This window comes from Schistocerca cancellata, chromosome 5, assembly GCF_023864275.1.
Source record: "Schistocerca cancellata isolate TAMUIC-IGC-003103 chromosome 5, iqSchCanc2.1, whole genome shotgun sequence".
In the NCBI taxonomy this organism is placed as follows: Eukaryota; Metazoa; Arthropoda; class Insecta; order Orthoptera; family Acrididae; genus Schistocerca; species Schistocerca cancellata.
The window spans coordinates 367855520-367877421 of NC_064630.1; the positions used below are offsets into that span (position 1 = coordinate 367855520).

Consider the following 21902-nt stretch of genomic DNA (forward strand, 5'->3'; position numbering starts at 1 on the left):
AATAGCAAACACTTAAATCTTTCTGTGTAAGCTCTGATTTCTAGTATTTTATTACAATGATTATTTCTCCCTATTTATGTGGACAACGACATGATATTTCGTATTCTGAAGAGAAAGTTGGTGATTGAAATTTTGTGACAAGCTCTTGCTGCAATGGTACATGCCTTTGTTTTAATGATTACCACCCCAACTTGCATATCATATCAATGAAACTCTCACCTATTTCATGATAATGCAAAACTAGTCGTCTTTGGTCTTTTTCAATGTCCTTCTTTTAACTTATCTGGTGAGGATCCCATACCATACAGCAGTACTCTAGCAGAGGACAGACAAGCTTAGTGCAGGCAGTCTCTCTGGTAGACCCACTGCAACTTCTGCCAATAAAAAGCAGTCTTTGGTTTGCCTTCCCCACAACATTATTTGTATGATTGTTCCAATTTAAGTCATTTGTAACTGTTATCCCTTGGTATTTAGTTGAATTGACAGCATTTAGATTTGTGTGGTTTATCATGTAACAGAAATATAATGGAATACTTTTCGTGCTCATATTGATGACCTGACATGCACACTTCTCCTTATTCACTGACTCTTGACACTTTTGCACATACAGATATTGTGTCTATGTCATTACAAAATTTAGTTTTGATCTTCCTGCTGACTTTACTAAAGAGTAAATGACATCATCATGTGCAAACAATCAAAGAGGACTGGTCAGATTCTCTCTGAAATCATTTATATATAGATTAGAAACAGCAGAGAGCCTGTAACACTTCCTTGAGGAAGGCCAGATATCATTTCATCATTTCTGTTTTATTCTATGACTATCTATCGGTTGCTATTAATTATGTCCTTTCTGACAGGAAAGTCACATAACTGAGACAATACTCCATAGGCTTGCAATTTGTTTGGAAGTCCCTTGCGAAGAATGGTGTCAGAAACTTGTAGAAACAGAGAAATACAGAATCAGTTTGAAATACCCTGTCAATAGCACTCATTCCTTCCTGTGTATACAGACTAGTTGTGTTTCACAAGAACAATATTTTCTGGATCATTATAAAAACTTAAACCACAAAGTAAATTAAGAACACCTGTATCATACGGTGAAAAAAATTTCTCAGGAATATTTTGGTGCATATTATGTATAAAAATCACCCATAAATGTAAGGAAGTCCACTACATAACTTATTCCAACATACAAATTAATTTTCAGTTTCTTAGTACTTTATATTGAGAGGTATTCAGTGTGTTGTCTTTCTGGGCTGATCCTTTATTTTACTTAAGTGATATCTTGACTAAAATTTCAGAATGTAAAACCCACATTCAGTTGCTTGTCAACTCTCTAGATTAGATTAGATTTACTTTCATTCCAATTGATCCGTAGTGAGGAGGTCCGCCAGGATGTAGAACATGTCAGAAAAACAAAAATACATGACAAATATTTATAACTAAAACAAATAAGCTAATGTACCATTCCACAGGTCCCAAGTGGAATGATCGTCATTTTTTAATGAACACACTATGAAAGAGTCATTTTACAAATAGTAATGCACTGAATTTAAAATAAAAAAGTTTTTTATTTATTTATAAGGTAATAAATGTGTAGTACAACTACTATAATACTTATTTACAATGAACACATTACTGCACTGACATGGTGCAGAAGCTAGATTGTACTCTCTATATACTCTCTCTATATACAGGTGACCTAACAAAAGAAGAAGATGTGCTGGAATGGCTTGTGCAAAATAAATCTACAGGCGATGAAGAAGATGTCATTGAGGATGTCACCTCCAAAACACTGGAGACACTTATTTCTTCCATAGATAACCTGGTCGTCCTCTTCTGTAAGTGAAAAGTAAAATTCGTTGTTTCTATGTAGTTTATTTTCCTAATAAGAATAATGAATGCTTATTATACAATGAAGGCAATAGATAAGGTTGCTGCATGAACTTCAGCTAGTCTGCAAGGTATTGTTGGCAAAGAACAGTTAGGATGCAAAACAGAAATTTTTTAGACTGCTACATTCGTATTTGAGAATGAGATGTTTATGAAAGAAAACATTGTGAAAATAAGAGATATGGCTAACACTTTTAGGAAACATGCAACAGCATTCAGAAGCTCTCTCTAGAATGGAGAGGTAATTGAATGAATAAAAATCAAGGATAGCAAATGCCATATAAATTTTGCTATATGTCAAGGCACTATTTTATCTCATTTCCTGTTTATGTTGCATGAATTACTTCTGAAGAATCCTAAACAACAGTCACCATATTATCATGCATGCTGATAACATGTCTTGTGTATACTGGATACACAGTTCAGGTACACTAGATGCAGAGGTACAAAACCTCATTTGCAAAGCAAAATGTCACTTCAAGAAAGAAAATGTAAGAGTCAACTTAGCAATGAGAATTATGGCTGATGCTAACATCCTAAGAGCATAGCATGCTGAAGACATTCTTTTTGATATTTGTATTTTCACTCCATGTTAGTTGACAGTGTTCATTCCTAAAAACATTGTGTTTGTTACCAATCTATAGATTTATCATCTATGCTTAAAGTGAAAGAGTTGTTCCATTTTTTATGCAGTGCATATAAGACACGTAGCACACAGATTGTTGTACCTTATGAGTCAAAAGTTCAGAATGGAATGAGACACAGCATTTTATTTTCAAGCGAGTTACCAGTAAAAAAAAAAAAAAAAAAAAAAAAAAGTAGTTCCTCAGGGTTCAATCCTGGGCCCATCACTCTTTCTGAGTTATGTGTATGGCCTCATTGGACATGTAAGCCTAAAAAAATCTATACTATTTTCTAATACAGTACTACATTACTCTCAGCATCTAGCATAGAAAGTTTGCAGTTGACAGCAGAAAACCCTATTCCAATACATACAACACAAATTAAAGTTATGTCTCATCTTTAACTTATCAATCTGATCAACATTAAAACAAAAAATTATAGAAAATGTTAGTGCCAAGAAAGTTTTGGGACTGTGAATTCAGCAGGACTTGAAATGAAATACACACGTAAGTAACAAGTTGAAAAAAAACATTGCGCTTTGAAAAAAGAGCACTAAAGATAAGTCGTGGCTTAAAAGATGGAATTAAGGTCAGCTCAGTTTCTCCAGTACATTATCTTATCAGAAAAGTGTAATCCACTGTGACATAATATTATACAATTATAAACTAGAACAAATAAAAATTTCTCAAGAGCCAGTATTCAAGAATAAATTAAAGGCATCCCTAGTAAAGCACTGCTTTTGTTATGTACAAGAGTTTCTAAATATATAAAATCAGTAATTTTTCTACAAATGTTCATGAATCAACTAAATGTATCATGTAAGAATGTTTATATGTATGTTTTCCTATTTTGGTTTATGTTAGATGTTAACATTATGACATGTTAAACCTATTCTTTTTTCCTTGTCCTGTAGCACTTGTGTAACCTATGCTGTACAGAAGTATCGGGACAAGGGTTTACCAGGATAATAGTGAGAATTTTTGCAGTTTCCCCTTCAAGGATTCCATCTTGAGAGATTTGCTGGCTTTTACAAATAAAGTTGGCAGTAGAGCAGTTTTTGTGGAGTGCATTTTTTTAATACATTGAAGATCTGACACACTGATCAAAGAAAATATGAAATAAAGTACAATACAATATAACACAATACTAATCTTATCCCAGACAATAAATTTTTAACAGAATGTCAAATAACTGCACACTTGCAACAATGAAGTATTAATGGACTTCCACAGTTTTAACAATTGATCTGTTAAACTGGGTCAGTAGCTTCCGATTATTCAATTGCATTGTTGTTCTTGTGTAAATTACGTGGAAGCAGTGGAAATATAAAAGATTATATATAAAAAATTTCCTCTTGGTGTAGTGAATGACAATGAAACTCAATGTAAAGAACTCAAATAATGGAAAGAATATATACATTAAATGAAAAAGAAGCCCATATTTTTATATCATTGCTTCGGTAACATATCTATGAAATGAGTTACATCAGCTAACTATTCAGTATCAATCATAAAAGCAATCTGAAGTAGAATGAGTGGTGAAATCAGTTGCAGCCACACAAGTGCAAGCTATGTTTCAGTCAAATTTCTCTAATACCTATGTATGAGTATAGAAAACTGAGCCAATTCAAAGACAGGTGACAGAAGGGGCAGTGTTTTATAGTTTGTACAGTCCTTTGCACTTGCCCTCTTGGGTAATGCAATAGTTCTACTTTTTGTGATGTCAGATGATATTATACCCTCTTCATAGAACTCAGATATACGTCACCAAATAATTTAGTTTTGATGATCACTACTGTTTTGTAGGAGTTCTGCAGGAATTTCTTCTGTATCTGTTGCTTTATTTGATTGCAACCTATTTAAAGCGAAAAAGAACTCTTCTTTTGATTGGTTTTTCATCTTCAGTATACTCATCTAAACTTCCAATTTCAGTACTAGTATATGGGTCTTTGGTATACTCCTTCCATGTGTTACTTGCATCTTGTATGTTACACAGTAAGCTTCAGCCTGTTTTCCATACTGAAAGTCATCTTCTATTTTTTCGCTAAATTTTTGCAGCCACTTCCCTTTTCTCCAAGTGGTACATTGTAGTTGTATTGTTTTTTATTGCTTTATATTGATCAGGGCTTTTTTCTTTTAATTCATCCCTTTGTTCCAATAATGTTGGGGGCATCCAAGGCTTCCTTGTCTCTTAACTTCCTTATTCCTAATAAGCCTGTGGCTGCAGGTGTTATATCTGACTTAATAACATCCCAAATGATTTCTTCCCTATAGGATTCTGTTTCTGCATGCTTGAATTCCTGCATGACCTTAAATCTTAAATGTCAAATATGGTAAATTGCTGACAAACCTTTCAAGATGGATTGTCCACATCAATGAGTGCTTTAACTGAAGTTTCTTCTTTCTGTGTTCATAACAGACCCCAAAACAATTCTGTTGGCTGTATTATAACTTTTACTTTGTTGTAACCAAGTAACACAAATATGGCTTCATTCATTAACCTTTGAACAATAATGGAAAAAGCCTCTTGTGACTCCACATGCAACAAGACAAAAGAAACATGCAGAAGGTGCAAAGTAAGCGATACACAGAACAACTGATGTGAACTGTACAAACTAAAAGAAAAGAGTGCAAGTGTGTCAGCACTGTTCCTTGCACACATAAGTGTGAGTCGCCGGTGATGGTGGGGCAGAAATTGTGCCGTGTCCACACTTCCTACCAGTGGCCTAAAGTGGCTGGCCTGTCCTGATACTGTTGGAAGTTGATTTTAGTACACACATGGCAACACTACTTTCAGCACCCACTGGTAGCAGGTTACAGCATACCTCTCTCTCGTGCGAAGAGGGTGCCCAGACGACGGAGGAGACACCAGTGGCTCGACAAGAGACATGTCCATTGGATCCAAAGTGGTTGCAGCTGCTGCTGATGGTGGGGATGGGACAGTTTGCTGGGTGGTCACCGGAGCATAGGCTGGAACATGTGGAGATGTGGGCACACCCAAGGGTGTGGACCTGTGTGGCACCATACAACAGCACCAGGGAGGATGGTGCCATTGCTATCTCTGTGTCGTCATCAGCAGGCAGGTCCATGTGTGGAGGAGATAGGGCTGGACCCACCAGTGATGATGGCTAAGGCAGTGATGATGAGAGGGATAGTGGAGGTGGCCTGACTGGAACAGCAGTCTGTGGCAATGGACCCATGGCCAGAGACACACTGGCTTCCGGCACCGGGAAGGTGGAAATGCAGGGTGTTGTACATGGAGGAGGCAGCCAATGGGATGCAGTCCCCTTCACAGCAGGTGACGATGGGCTCAAGGCAGAGGGCAGTGGTGTGGACTGCGATGATGGGGACCCCACCTGTGAACCAGTAGCTTCTAGTGATGAGGGGGGCACAACAAATCAAAGTGGCATGCCACCAGCCCACATGGATGTCACAAACACGGTGTTCCCAGTGGCAGACAACAGTGAGCGATATCCTCAGGGTCAGCAACAAATCACAGCGTAAAGCAGCTGGATGAACCTGACCACAGCAGGTGCGGTGCAGGCCATAGAAGGTGGAGGTGCATGTTTGGCTGCTGGCTGTGGAGCAACTCAGCCGGGCTTCACACCTCCATGGGAGTGAAGTGATAGATCTCAGAAAACAGAGAAGAGCATTGTCCAGCAAAGAATACACAGCAAACATTTTCATTTGGAACATATTTACAAGTAGTTCCAAATTGCCATTTGATTGAGGTGGAATGGTGGAGCCATAACAAGACAAATACCATGACAGGAACAAAACAATTGAAATTTGGAGCCTATTATTCAAAACTCTCAAAAGTGTATGAATAGTGGCGTCAGCCAACATTGATGCACGCAGAAAATATAATGAAACAAGGAAAATGTAGCTACCACCAAGAACCAATAGGAATTCAAGAACAGACCCTTAAAGTCCATTTCCATGGCTAGCGAGGAGCAGGCCATTGATGTGCATAACATTTCCAGGTACACTTCTCCAGTGACTGTAGCATTAAAGAAAAAGGTTCCTACTAAGCCCCTAGATGATAGTCCACACCTTACATGAACCCCTGGTAGATTGACTGCTTTGTCCACATAAACATGTGGATTTTCCATGCTCTATATACACGTTATACCGATTCACGATTCCATTAAGTTTAAATTGTTCTTCGTCACTCCACGCTACCTTCATCACAAATTGTTCACCTTCAGTTACCATTTGCTGGTGCCATTCACAAAATTGCCTACTATGATCATGATCGTCATCATTAATTGTGTCCAGTAATCGTGGAATGTAAACTTTCCACTTTGCAGCTTTCAGAATTCTTCGTACATTTGTACTGCTAACTCTCACTTCTCGTGCACATTGCGTTGAAGACTTCTGTGGAGAATTAACAAATTTTTACAATACGAGAGGCCATGAAGCAGGACTTGTAACTGTACTCAGTCTTCCTGATCTTCCTTTATGTATATTACAAATCGTTCCATGCAATTCAAACTTGTCAATGATGCATTTAATTGTTAGGTGGGTTGGCAGTTTCTGTTTCAAACTTCCGCCTCCACTGACATTGCACTTCAATGGCATTATCAAATTTGTAAAACCACTTCACAATATATTTTCATTGCTTGAATGTCAAGCGATCTCCAGTTATTTTGTTTTCTCAATACCGAGATGGGAAAATGCCATGTTTCTAGGACCCCGGGTAGACCGTTCGCCTGGTGCAGATCTTTCAAGTTGATGCCTCGTCGGCGACTTACATGTTAATGGGGATGAAATGATGATGATAAGGACAACACAACACCCAGTCCCTGAGTGGAGAAAATCTCCGACCCAACTGGGAATCGAACCCGGGCCGTTAGGCATGGCATTCCATCACACTGACCACTCAGCTACCAGGGGTGGACAATACTGAGATGAAAGTACTAACATCTGTTGAGCCAAAGACAATACTACAACACACTCGTAGCTCAAATCAGACAACAATGCCAATATCTCGATAGAACCTGACAAAGAGTGTATACATTTTTCTGGTGGACTCTGTATACAAAAAGATGTGATCAAATGTTTTAAAACCTTTGTAATTTGTTATGTTTATTGCCTTTTAAGCATTTCATTTTATTAAATTTATCGTTTCAGATGACAATGATGATGAGGAATCGATGCAGGTTCTAACAGATCTGGAAACCATTGATGATGACTGTGATCGACATGGTATACAGTTTGTGAAAATTGATGATGATACAGCTGCTAAAGAATTTGGCATAGATGACGTTCCTGCAATTGTTTACTTTGAGAAGGGAATTCCAAATGTTTATGACGGTATCTAGTAAATATATGCATATGCATGCCATTCTGCTCTATGTATTTAATTTAATGTTTTTAGATCTGTTTTAAAACAATTTTAAATGTTACAGGGAATCTTGAAAATGAGGACGAAATCTTAGAATGGCTGGTAGATCAGTTAGAAAAAGATGAGATAGAGGACGTCACTGATGAGATGCTTGACAGGCTCATAAAGGATGGAAAAACAGTAGCAGTTCTTTTCTGTAAGGATGCAAACATTCAATGCATTCTCTTTTTAGAGCTGTTCTTATTCTCCAATCATAATCAGATGATTCTTTGAGTGAAAAGAGATTTTATATTTTTGCATTGTGTATTTATATGATACACTTCAGAATTTGAATGAGAGTAGATTTTGTATTTTTTCTCAGATGACAACAATGATAGAAAATCACAGCGTGCCTTGAATGAATTAGAAAATATAGATGATGAATGTGACCAGCTAGGGATCGTGTTTGTTAAGATTGATGACCCAGAAGAAGCGAAAGAGTATGGGGTTGAGAAGATTCCAGCGCTCATCTATTTTGAGGGTGGAATTCCAACTTATTATGAAGGTATATATGTCCATTGTCGGTCCATCCTTGTTTGTCTCTCTCTCTCTCTCTCTCTCTCTCTCTGTGTGTGTGTGTGTGTGTGTGTGTGTGTGTGTGTGTGTGTGTGTGTGTGTATGTATGTGGGAGGGAGAACACACAAATGGAAAAAAAGTAATGTTAGAAACATTAAGTAATAAACAGTTATATTTTTTCTCATTGCAACAACAATCACATTTAAGTAAATTGATTTGTTGTAATCTGTCCACAATCTTTCATGAATATGTTTTATTTTTGCTTTTTTTTATCGTGTGTCTCCTCAAATGTTTATAGAACTCCTGTTTCACTAATCATTGAAAAATTGTACTTTATTTTAGCATAGCATAATATGCTCTGTTATCGATTCATGTCTGTTTGCAAACACTCTTAATGCACATATGTCCCTATAGTTTTATTTTAAGTGGAAACATCAGTCTGTCAAGTATACAAAAATCGGCATGACACTAATCCAAATAAATATACAGGGTGATTCACAAAGATATCCAAGTATTTTAATATGTTGTCCTACAAGTAAAAAAATAAATAAATAAATAAAACAATTCATACAAACATAGGTCTGCAAATGTTTGGTTACAGAGTTGCAGCTCATAAAAGATTTTGCCTGAAATTTAGCAACTTCACTAATATAAAGCCATTGCAAAACTGTATGAGGTTAAAGTAAACTACAATTTCCATCTATTTTGTTGTTATTGGTCTGATGAATCTAATAAAACATGTCTCAGATGTGTATCTGCAGTAGTTTTCCAGAACATCCAGAGAAGCAAAGATTAAGATGAAGAACAACCCTGTGAAACTGAAACGAGCAACAAAATCGGTTCATACACTTGCAGCTAAATGCATTGAACTTGGTGGAGACATTTTTGACCATTTATTGTGAATGTATTGTGAAACTGTATGTACACTGTACAACTTCTTTAACACTGAGCATTGTTTTTTCTGGTTTAATATGAATTCACGTGTGCTATGGTATTAATAAAAGCAGATTATCTGAAATGTTCATACAGTTTCAGTTAACGTTATTACCATCATTTTTCCAAAATCAAATTCTCTACAATTTCTGTTGAAAACTTTGTGCAATTGTCTGGAATTTAAAAAAACAAATTGGGCCAAGTAGTTAATAAATTAAAAATTATACGAAATTACTTCTTTGCTTCTCTTGATGTTCTGGAAAACTTCTGCAGATACACATCTGGGACATGTTTTATTAGATTCACCAGATCAAGAACAACAAAATAAATGGAAATCATGCTTTACTTTAACCTCGTGAAGTTTTGCAGTGGCTTCATATTTGTGATATTGCCAAATTTCAGGTAAAATCTTTTATTAGCTATAACTAAATAACTAAACATTTGCAGACCTATATTTATATGAACTTTTTTCTTTAGTTTTACTTGTAGCATAACATATTAAAATATTTGCATATCTTCATGAATCACCCTGTTGAACGAGTGCCCTTTTACTTGGTAACAGAAGTTTGCCAGAAACAGAAGTATATTTCTCGTAAGGATTTGGAACATAGAGTCTCATTTTAAGGTACAAAAAGAGGGAAAAGGCAGAGGAAATGAAACTTTTCAAAATTCATACAACCCTTTTCTCTGTAATAGGGTTCAAAGACTCTTGTCATGTCTCTCTTTTTAACAAGTTAAGAAAACTTGTATTGAAAAAGCTGGTGGAACATGTAATTTTTGTTTGTCTTTAGATTTCTTCTTTGCTGTGTATAGATAAAAACATTTAAAATTATTTAGATGTGGTCATTTTATTTATTTACAAAACATGAAATGCCATTTTGAAATGAAACATTTATTTAAAACCACAAAAGTACAATACTGAAAATATGTCAGAACCATCAAAGTATGCCAAACACCACTACTGAACTGAAGCAAAGACGATTGTATAAAGACAAGTGACAACTGTCAAAGATTACTAATGTATAAGAACATTGAAAAAACACTGATATTTCCAGTCTCCTGAAATGCTGTATATGTATCATAAGAAAAGCACTATACCAACAAGGTTCTACATCATCTGTAACGTTATAAATGGTAACCCTCTTGTCATAATGTCTGCTTTCCATCTCTGTAATTCACCCTTACCTTCTTCTCTTTAACTAGTTGATGAATGTAATGAGACTTACTCTCTATATGTTTTGATCATTCATAAAATCCTGATCCATTAATAAATTTGATAGCACTTTGTTGAACTACTTGCAAAATAGGAACTGAGGACTCATCAGCAACTGAAGTTTCTTTCAGGAGTTAATCTAACCACACAACTGATTTGCAAGCTTGACTTGCACCCACGTATTCCACTGCAATTTACTTTTCCACACTACTGGGCCTCCATGGAGCTTGAATAGGATGCCACTTGATCATCTTGTGCTTCTGTCCCCACTGTGATCAGCATCACTATAAGCTTCAGTATTACAGTTTTCATTCTTCTCAAACTTAATTCCATCTCTAATTGTTGATTTAATAAACTTGAATATTCGCGTGAGCAATGCAAAATGTGCCTGTGTTAGGAACCTTGAACTCTCGATGCAACATTAACAGCATATGATAAATCTGATCCTGTACCTTGTCTTAAGTATGTCATACTTCTAGCCATTTCTCAATAGAGTTCAGCATTATTAAAAGGAGGTGACTTGCCCAATATCCACCCACTTTAACGGGTAAGTATAATGGTTTTGCATCCATCATACTGTATTTGTCTAAAATTCTCTTCACTATGCAGCCTTATTTATTGTGATGTGAAAACATTCACCCAACCGTTCAATAAACATAGTTGTCGCATCAGTAGAACCCATAACCAACATGTCACCAACATAAAACAACGGTACCAGGTTTTCACCATAGAACATACGTGGATCTGAACAGCTCTCCCATAAACTACATAAGAAATTTAACAAGACATTCATACTATCATTTTGAGGCTACTTTAAACCATACAGACTCTTCAGTACTTTACATACATATTCTGTACCACCATCAAAGCCCTCTGGTTGACACATGTATATTTCCTCTTTTAAAAAACCATTTTGAAATGCTGTTCTTACATCAGGTCGCCTTAAACACCAATCATGTTGAATTGCAACTCTCAACAGGGCTATCATCATCTCAGAACTTGTAACAGGGCTAAATGTGCCAACGTAATATATTCCAAAACATTGTGTATATCATTTTGCCGTTAGCTGATCCATATATCGAATCATTTCATTGTTTGCATTTAATGATTTTGTTTGTTTCAGTTTTGTAAACTAACTCCCATGTTTTATTTCTTTCCAGAGCACTCATTTATTCATTGCTTTCTTCCATTCCTTGGAATTTTCTAACTCCACTGTTTCTTCATAGTTCCTTGGTGTCTCGCAAAGAAGTGACACTCTCAGATGATGGGCTGAATCTTGACAGTAGCATGATAGTTTCTTCAGATTTTGCTATTCACATAAATTGTGACTTCCTATTTCTTCATTTCTTGCTTCGAAATTGCTCTCAACTTGTCCCTCAGTGTCACTTGAATGGTTGCTAATTCTTTCATCACTTATTGCTAGACTTTGTTCATACAATCCCACTGTCTCTCCTCTTCAGATTCAACATTATCATGTTAACTGTGTGTAACCTTTTCATTCTCATCTACATCAGATACATCAACAACCTTTGTGCTCTCTTGAATAAATGGTTTCTGTAGCTGTTTGCAGTTGAATTTTACATGTCTGCGTACATACACAGTCTTCTTCTTCTTCTTCTTTTTTCCCGAGGAAAATGAACACAGTATCCACATTCATCATAACCAACCACATATCCTTTTGAAGATTTGGCATCAGACTTCCTGTGCTTTTGTGTGGGAATCCAAGCATAGCATTCCACTTCAAATATCACCAAATTATCAAAATGATCTTTTTTCTTCAAAAATATATCAATTGGAGTTTTACCTTTGATTTTTGTGGAACCAGTTCAATTCAGAGTGTATGTTGCAGCCAGAATTGTATCACCCCACAGTGATTTTGGTAATATTTAGCAGAGCATAACCAAGAACATGCAATTTCACAAAGGATTCTATTTTCTCACTCATTAACTTCATTCTGCTGAGAAGAATATGGCACAGTAATTGAATGTTTTAGTCCAGTTGAGTTAGAAAACTTATGTACATATTTATTATGGAACTCATTGTCACTGTCTGTTTGTAACACTGTCACAGTAACATCAGCTCAAGTTTTTATCACTTTAACGAACAGTAATAATTTTTCTTTAATTTCATCTTTGTATTTCACAAGGTGCATTACTCTAAAAGGAGCAAAGTATCAATGATCATGTAAATCTTTTTCTTCTGCTGGTCCACAAACATCTTCATGAACTAATTCTCCAGGTTTAGTGGGCTTCTGCACTCTTTTCACCAAATGCCAGCCTATGATGTGTACCATAGACACATCCGTCACAAAAGCTACTGTCAGTCATTATCTCTGTGCTGTGATTCTTCAGATACAGGTGCACATAAAATTTAATTTTGATGACCCATTTTTTCATGACATCTCCTTAAAGTATCATCAGTTTTAGCAACAACACAGGACTTTTCTTGATGAACAACAGTCACAGCTAGACGATAAAGTTCATTTTCACCACAGCATGTAGCAACAGCAATTGCAGTATTATTTTTGAAAAATACCCATGATTTGCCATAATTTTTGATTACTTGATTTTTTTTGCAACTTTTTTAATGGAAAATAAGTTATGGCATCCATCAGGAAGAAATAAAATATCTTCAAAATGTTGTTCTGTCTGTTTCTTGAATACATATACATCAATTCAACTTGTATCAAATGCTTCAATTTCTAAACTTTCTTGGCACTATTCATCTTTCTTGGAATGAGATTTTCACTCTGCAGCGGAGTGTGTGCTGATATGAAACTTCCTGGCAGATTAAAACTGTGTGCTGGATCAAGACTTGAACTCGGGACCTTTGCAAAGGTCCTGAGTTCGAGTCTCGGTCTGGCACACAGTTTTAATCTGCCAGGAAGTTTCATCTTCCTTGGAGTTCCAAATGATTCATATGTAGTGTACCAGTTATGTTGATTTGCTTTGTGATGTGTCACACCACTGTCAATGTACAGCTCATCACAGTCCTGTGTATTCAGAACCATAGAAAAATTGTTGTGTTTCACCATTAAAACTTTTTTCCCAGTTTCTGGAGAACCTGCCTGTTGACAGTTTCCTGAATCTTCCACTGATATCAGACTACTTGATAACATAACACAGTCTTCTGTTTTGTTCTGTGCTGTTACATTCATTTGATCGATGGCTCTTTCTCTTGCACTCAAAACAGACCAACTTTGTTTTATACTGTTTTGAGAAGTGACCTTCTTAACCAGATGAAAAGCATTTTCTATCTCTGTTCCTTTTATAATGAGACATCTTTAATGTAACTGCTTCAGATGAAGTTTGTTGGCACCTTCGTCACGGTTGATTGACCTTCATATTCGACATAGTTGCTGTAGCAACACTTTAATCATCATGATCTGTTATTCTCACTTCATAATTAGATACCTTTTTTGTAACTTATTCCATGTATTCTTTTCAGTAGGTACATCATGCCATGTAATATAAATGTAATTGAATTCTTTGGGTAAAGTGTTTGCAAAAATCATGTACAAAGATCACCATCATCAATCCACTTGTCTAACAATGAAACCTGAGTTTGCACTTCATCAAATTTGGCAAGGTGGCCTTGTATTGCATCAGATGCTTCCCACTCAGTGTTATGAAATTTGTGTCTAAGCAGATCAATGTTTTCAGCTGAGAGAACATGATAAATCTTAATGTAGCCTATCCCAAATCTCTTTAACAGTCTTGCATTCCCCAACATTAAGTAAAGGCTTGGTGTTGTGATAGAATTAGCCATTTCCTCACTTTTTCATTAGCCTTGGTCTGTTTAAAAAGCTTGGTTTTATAATTTTGTCCACTTTCTCCTGACTTGATCAGATCATTTAGCTACAACATCAAAGATTTTGTCACACTTTAAAATAATTCTCATTATGATTCTCCAATTCTCCCAATTTTCTTCACAAGTGAGTTGTTCAATTTGTCTTTTGTCAGCCATTGTCCCATCTGTTGTTCTTCTATTAGTGAAGAGTATTGTTGAAATCAGCTACAACTGTCACAATTCATAAAAACTTTGTAAGCCACACCCCTAATCTGCTACCATACTGACATTCAGAACCACAAAAGTAAGGCAATACTGAAAATATTTCAAAACCATCAGAGCACAGCAAACACCACTACTGAACTGAAGCAAAGAAGTTGGTATAAAGACAAGTGACATCTGTCAAAGATTAACATAAAAGAAAATTGCAAAAATGCTGATACTTTCACATTATTCACAAACCAATGTCCCAGTTACTGTTTTTGCAAGGCATGGAACTAGAGAAATGTTAGAAAACTAAATCCTGAGTGTTAATCTCTAGCCATCGTGTCACTGTCAACTGACATTCCATGTGATTATTTCATAAGTTACTTCTTAGTTTTCCACTTTTCATGTGCTTTTTGCTGTTTTGATCATATACGAGACCTTTAACTTTAAAAGATATTTATGCTTCTTTTCTCTCAGATCAGTAATTTTTCATTATTATTATATATCAAAATTATTTTAGCTGTGACAGATCTCTTTGAGATTCAAGTCTGTAAATCAGTGTTGTTGAAAGACCCATAACTAGCATAAATGCTTTGGAAAAACTTATGTTGTCTCATTATAACTAATGTTCCATCAGTGTGCATTTACATGGGCATCCAGAGACTGGCAGAGGTCAAAACCAGTAAAGATTTAATGCAGTTAAGAGTTTAGAGTTATATATGTGTTTTCATTCGTCCTACAATAATGTTTTATTTCCCAGGAAATCTGGAGGAAGAGGAGAAAGTTTTATCCTGGCTTGAGCACCAGATCAAAACAGATGAGATTGAAGATGTAACAGATGAGATGCTAGACATGATAATTGGCAAGATGACCCATGTTGCAGTCCTGTTTTGTAAGTGTTAATACTACTGCTTACATTGAAATTACTAGGTAATATATCCTTGAAACAGTAAATTATAAAAATATCATGAAATACATATTTTCTTTGTTACTGTAAATGCAAATGCAGACAGTGAGTGCTGGAGCTTGTAAATTTGTGAGATTTGTTGTGGTTTCATGGATATTTTAAACTGAGATATCGTGTGTGCAACACATTATTATACTGATATTCTATTCCACTACAAAATGCCTGTTACTAATAGAACTATCCATTTTTATCTTTCTTATCAGTGTTTTCGTATTGTGTACTGGAGCATTTGTCTTCAAACACTTAGTAATCATTGTTCAATTTATCTGTAAGTCTCACTTAACAATTATATAACAGCCCAAACATAACATTTAGGACAAAGTAACTGAGAAGACTGCTTCTGCCAGACATCATCTGAGTTCTTGTTGCTGCCTTATTGTTACTCTGTTTAATCTTAATCTTTATAGTAACTGTGCCGATTTCTTCTTCATTTTAAATGTGGATTATTAATTAATTCAGGCATTCATTTATTCTGCATAGTTGTAGTTACTGATTAAATTTTTATGGATTCATAACACACACACACACTATTTACAGTAAAGCACTGCATTTGAGTTTAACAATTTATGCTAAAAAATTAATAAGTTGAGCTCAAATGCAGTGCTCTCAAGGAAAGTATGCAACGAAGATGCATCATACTTAGAAAACTTTAAGCTTGGTGACTAGTTACATTATGTTTTTATTTATATTTTAAGTAGACTGTCAGAGGAACATGCTGCCAAACAGGAGTATGTATAAACAGACTGACCCAAAGTCAACAAAATTATGTGATCTCTTTCCCAGCAATTAATGTGGTCACATGCAAGTGAAATCAGTTAGTGATTCATAGTACTTCCCTTTGCTATAAGATGATTATTCCCACTGGCAAACTGTTTAGTTTTTAAAATATAAACCTGAAATGGCCAAATATTTGGAATAATTCATAAAAAACCACTAATAAAACAAATTGAATGTGTAATTAAAGTGATAAGTAATGATAACCTACAATTCATTAATTAAAAGGCTTGTAAAATAATTCAAAATCATGGATAATAGCCTACAGTAATCAGCATAATGCTGCAGCTGAATGTGAAAATAGCAGCTTGGAAGAAACTGCAAGAACAGTGCTCCTTGCAGGTGGGCTGCCAATAAAATTACGAGCTGAACCCATAAACATGGCAACTTAAATTTTAAACAAAAAAAGCATAGGTATGTTGATGAAAGAGCACTTCACAAGTTGTGCACTGGATCAGTCAGTGATTTTGCCAAACTAAAGATATTTGAAGAGATGGTCTGCATACATATCCTAATGAAGGATCAACTAAATTGGAATCCCAAGGCTGAAAACATTTTTCTAGTTGGGTGTGACATTGCAGTGTAAAGGTATATGGTGTTTGGTTACAAGTTACAATACATTGTGATATTATTTACATGGTTAAATTGAACAAGGTGTGACAATCTGAGACGGTAATAGAGAAAGCAGATGGAGTATTCCCCATATCTGAGATTTTTGGCAATGAAGAATGTACACCGTTCAAAATTTATCATTCTCCATACTGTCTAGGTGACACAAGCTTGCCTTATCACTGGGAACTAGACCTGATGTCATCTCTGCGGTGCAAAGTTTGTCAACAGCTTGAGAAGCAAGAAAAGACTAACTAGAGTGCCATGAAGAGGATCTTCAAGTATCTACAGGGAACAGTAGCTTGTGGTTAATATTATTGAAGTGGTTGTGGTATTCATTTGCCTGTCTCTTGTGACTCAGACTACAAAGAAGATGCTGTCATTCAGAGCACAACCACAGAGTTTGTTTTTAAATAAGGTTAAGCTACCATAGTTTGGAACTCTCGGTGGCAAGATGGTTACATTGTCAACAACAGACTTATATTATCTTTCCTCCTGTCAAACTGTGAAAGAAATAATATGGACTAAATCACCCATAGAAAATATCATGAAGCTAAAAGAATTACGCACCATCTTGTATATGGACTGTCAAACTGTCATCCGATTGATCAAGATTTCTGAGAATCATAAACAAGCAAATCACATAGGTTTAAAATATCATTTTATACAAAAATAAGTTCAACTTAAGAGTCTTCAATCTGGAGTGTGTCAGTTCCGCAAGTCAGCAAGAAGATATTGCCATATTTACCTGAGCATAAGATAACCCTGATTACAAATGACCGCCCCTTTTTTTTTCAGGAGGATTCTTGAGAAAAATTTATTTTTAACATATTCTTGAGTAATCAAAATTAATAACTGTTTTGCTGACATAAAGTATCTATCTAAAATGTTAACATTATATCTTTAGTAAATTTATGCCATTTATTGATTGTCTATATTTTGATAATACAAAGAGAAATAAAACAAACGCAAAGAAATAGTTTATTTTAATTTGTGGTTCATTTTCATTTGTACACTTTTTGCTTACTAACTCTGTTGACTAATACTCTGTTTTTAATCATTGTTGTCATCCTAATAGCTCAGCTGTGAAATTTATATCTTTGTTGTCAGAAACATTTGACTGTTTCTTCAGAATATGTTGCAATTTTTAAGGTTATAGTCACTGTGGGACCTGAGATCACAGCTGATTTTTATCCGAATACGTATCGGATTTTGGTTCTATACTGACATGAAAATGTTACGCTTCCTGCTTCCAAACATATCATCTGCCTGCTTCTGTCTTATTGGCTGCATAGAAGCAGCAACTAACACACCACCTTTCAGTCCCTTCAGACATCTCAATGAGCATCGACAACATTGCAGCATGAAACACATAAGTATGTCATTGACCCCTATCTAGACCATTACCATTTCCTGCAGAAATGAAAATTGTTATTGAGTATTTGTCCAGTTTTAAAGTTAGTTCAATTCCGAATACCACTGGATTCAGACAAACAGCAGTTTAAATATGGTAGATGTTCCTAAAAAGCCAATAGATTCCCATGGTTGGCAACTTGACATAATTCACTGCATAGTGCTGTGATTGAGCAAATGTGAAACATGGACTGCGATATCTTTGAAGGTGCAAGTCACATGTAACAACAAGAACTAATACATAAATAAAAGATCACAATTATGATTCAGTCCAATTCTTGAACCTATGTTCATCCTGCAATCTACTGATATCTGTAGGTGCTATCTCCATGATGGCTGCTGTAATTTATTCTTGCGACAACAATCTCAGTCAGTTTAATACAATTTATTTCCTCTTACAGCAATTTTTGGGTTTGCAGCCGGATCCCATCAACATTCTGCCACGATATTTTGACCCAGAGATGTCCGCCCATCCTCAGGTGAGTAGACGAAGTACAGCTTAGTATTTTGTCTACTCACCTGAGGATGGCCAGACATCTCTGGGCCAAATATTGTGCAAACCCAAAAATTACTGGAAGAAGAAATACGCCTGAGAATTTCAGAAGTCACAATTTATTTCGTTTGTTAGACATTTCATTCTGGATTAATTTTCCTTCTTCTTTCATCTGAATATTACCATCATCTTCTAAAACTGATTAAAAGTTGGTAATGTTTTCATCCTGTATTCTAATATGAAAACAGTGAACGAATTTCTCATTTGTAACCCACTTAGGGGGTAAGTCATTACTTAATATCTTTCATAATGAAATAAAATGTTGTACTAAGTTCAGAATCAAGTAATATTTTTTGAAGGACAACAATGGACTTTTGAATGTTACCTTCACTTAAAAAGCTGCATAAATGTTTGTACATTGTATTTATAAACGTATGAGAACTTTTATTGTAAACCTGTTCAAATATAACAAGTGTTTGTAAGATATAGAATTTAGTGCTATTTCCTCCTGTATTTCACAAAATTGAGAAGTTTTAAGGACAACAATAGACTGTTGTGGTGGCTAGTTCATGGTACCACATGAGTCAAATGTCACGTGATTGTTTGAGCAACGTCAATACTGTGTCAAGTACTCTGGCATTTTGAGCCTCTTTGAAACCAAATATCAATTGCCCAACCCTGACCTGAATTCTTCAAAATAAATCTGCAAGCGATCTCAGTTGCCAAAGCATTATGTATAAATATAAGATGACCCCTTTATAATCTGTTAATCAATGTAAAGAAATATTAACCTCGGCACTGAGAGTTTAATCTGCAAATATAAAACAGTCCGCCCGCCATTGTGGCCGAGCAGTTCTAGGTGCTTCAGTCCGGAACCGTGCTGCTGCTACGGTCACAAGTTCGAATCCTGCATTGGGCATGGATGTGTGTGATGTCCTTAGATTAGTTGGGTTTAAGTAGTTCTAAGTCTAGGGGTTGATGACCTCAGATGTTAAGTCCTATAGTGCTCAGAGCCATTTGACCAATTTTTCGAATGACCAGTTTGGGATGAACCTTGTCTTATAGCTGGATAAATACAGTAACTTGTAAAACCAATGAGTATTATTATCTACCATTAATATTGAAAACCTTAGAGACAAAAGACAGTGAAAGTGTGATATTTATTGATCTGGGAATGTTGTAATAATCAATTTAAATGATTTGTTTTGTTTGTCTAATGTTCATAAATATTGCTACATTTTTCATTTTGTATTTGGCATATTTATCATATTCTGCACTGTGCTGACTTCGGAGACCTACTCATTGTCACAGTAGAATAAAACAATCTCTCTCTCTCTCGTTTTTTTTTTCTGTTTTAATTGATTGTGAATCAAGTTTCATGTGCTTTCTGCTGTTTAAATAGTGAAATTTGACCTTGTCTGACAACAAGGGACAGTGCTGATTTACTGTGTTTTCTTTAACACATTCCAATCCTATTTGTGAAAAATAGTGTACTACAAGTAACATTGCATGTCTGGCATATTCTACTTACATATCTACTGATCCTGTTAACAGTTTCAAATAAGTGTAAAAGTTTGAATACACTGTTGTTATTGAGAGAACAATGAATATCTTTATTGCTTGTTTTCTTAATTCACACTTACTTTCTTAATTAACACTTACTTGCTTGCTTTTTGTTACTTTTTGTTCACTTGTAATGAGCAGGACTGTTATCGGAGAACACCAAGTATTTTCTGCAGCAGTGAACAAGGAAGCTTATTGCCAGTATTGCCGCAATGCCTGAATAAATTTTATATACATTGCAGCAATTTTACAGCATTGTTGGCTGTCTATACAACAAATCTCCATGCGCCTTTATCCATCCAAGTATGTCTTTCCTGCATGGCCTCTACAGTTAGTGTGTCCCTGCCCTAATTTCTGTGTGTTTTCAAGCTTTCTGGAGCTCTCATTATTTCCTTTCTGTCCACTGGGCCAATACTGATACCATTTTCATTATTTATTTTGTCTTAATTCCTTCCCCTGTCCATTATTGTGGTTTTAGAATGCCTTCTCTAATACATCATTTCCATTGTGTGGAGCCTTTCTTTTATTTTCTTTATAGGTTTTCCCATATGGTTTACCATATTTTAAAGACTGTAAGATGCACTTTTTTCTTCAAAAATTTGCATCCAAAATTCAGGTGTGTCTTATATTTAGAATTAGTATAAAAAGCCCAGTGTTTGATTTAAAATTCCTGACAGTCTTAAAAATGGTTTCACTTCATAAAATGTGACCATTAACTGCATAGATGGAAGAAAGACCTACACAATGTAATAAATGAGCACCAGAATAAAACTCTCAAAACTGTGGAAGAAAAACTATCCAAAAGATTTGCTGTTCAGGCTGCCCACAATGACTCGTTACCCCATTAATAACCAACATAAACCCCTATACATAAATTAATAGCATGCACAACAGTTCTTTAGACATGTTTTCTTGAGATATAAACCATGCAGAACTGCTTATGAGAGGCGATGCACTGTTAGCAGTGGAGAGCTATGAGACTGGGCCCTCCAAATCCCAATTGAGATGAACATTGCTGATTTCAAGTCTCCTTAAACCTCATTAAGCAGATTCAAGAAATCATACAGTGTAGGAAGTTACAAACCAATAAAGTTTACTTCAGGTAAAAGTGTAGAGAAGATGCCATTAATTCACAGCTGACATGAAAGCAAAGCTTACAATTATCCACACATCTGCTGTATGTAGCACCAATTAGTTAGTTTTCTTGAAAGAACTGTGAGCAAACCACAGTTTATCATTCCAAGGCAAAAAAAAAGACAAGAGTGTATTTTACAATCAATTAGTTGTTTTGACACACTCACATATGACAACAACAGTGATAATTGTGACTGGAATACTGTCTCTGCAGCTTTATATCTATCTTCAGGACCATCAAGGTATATTAGGACCAAAAATTAAAAAAAGACTGTTTAGTGACAAAAATCTTATAATTGACCCATCAAAATCAGGAAAAATAGAAAAAAATATTTTTAAAATTTTGTTCAAAATGGTTTGTAAGCAGTTGCAGAATTTAATTCATT

At 35.4% G+C, this 21902-nt stretch overlaps 1 protein-coding gene across 3 annotated transcripts in view; it reads left to right on the top strand.

The window, feature by feature from the left end:
- LOC126188248 (uncharacterized) overlaps positions 1 to 21902 on the top strand; it is a 455739-nt gene that overhangs the window by 168441 nt on the left and 265396 nt on the right. For all 3 annotated transcript variants that reach the window (XM_049929807.1, XM_049929809.1, XM_049929808.1), the window contains 5 exons: positions 1701 to 1844; positions 7653 to 7835; positions 7931 to 8062; positions 8228 to 8410; positions 15324 to 15455. In XM_049929807.1, the coding sequence (XP_049785764.1) occupies positions 1701 to 1844; positions 7653 to 7835; positions 7931 to 8062; positions 8228 to 8410; positions 15324 to 15455 (774 nt within the window). The remainder of the gene's footprint in view (positions 1 to 1700; positions 1845 to 7652; positions 7836 to 7930; positions 8063 to 8227; positions 8411 to 15323; positions 15456 to 21902) is intronic.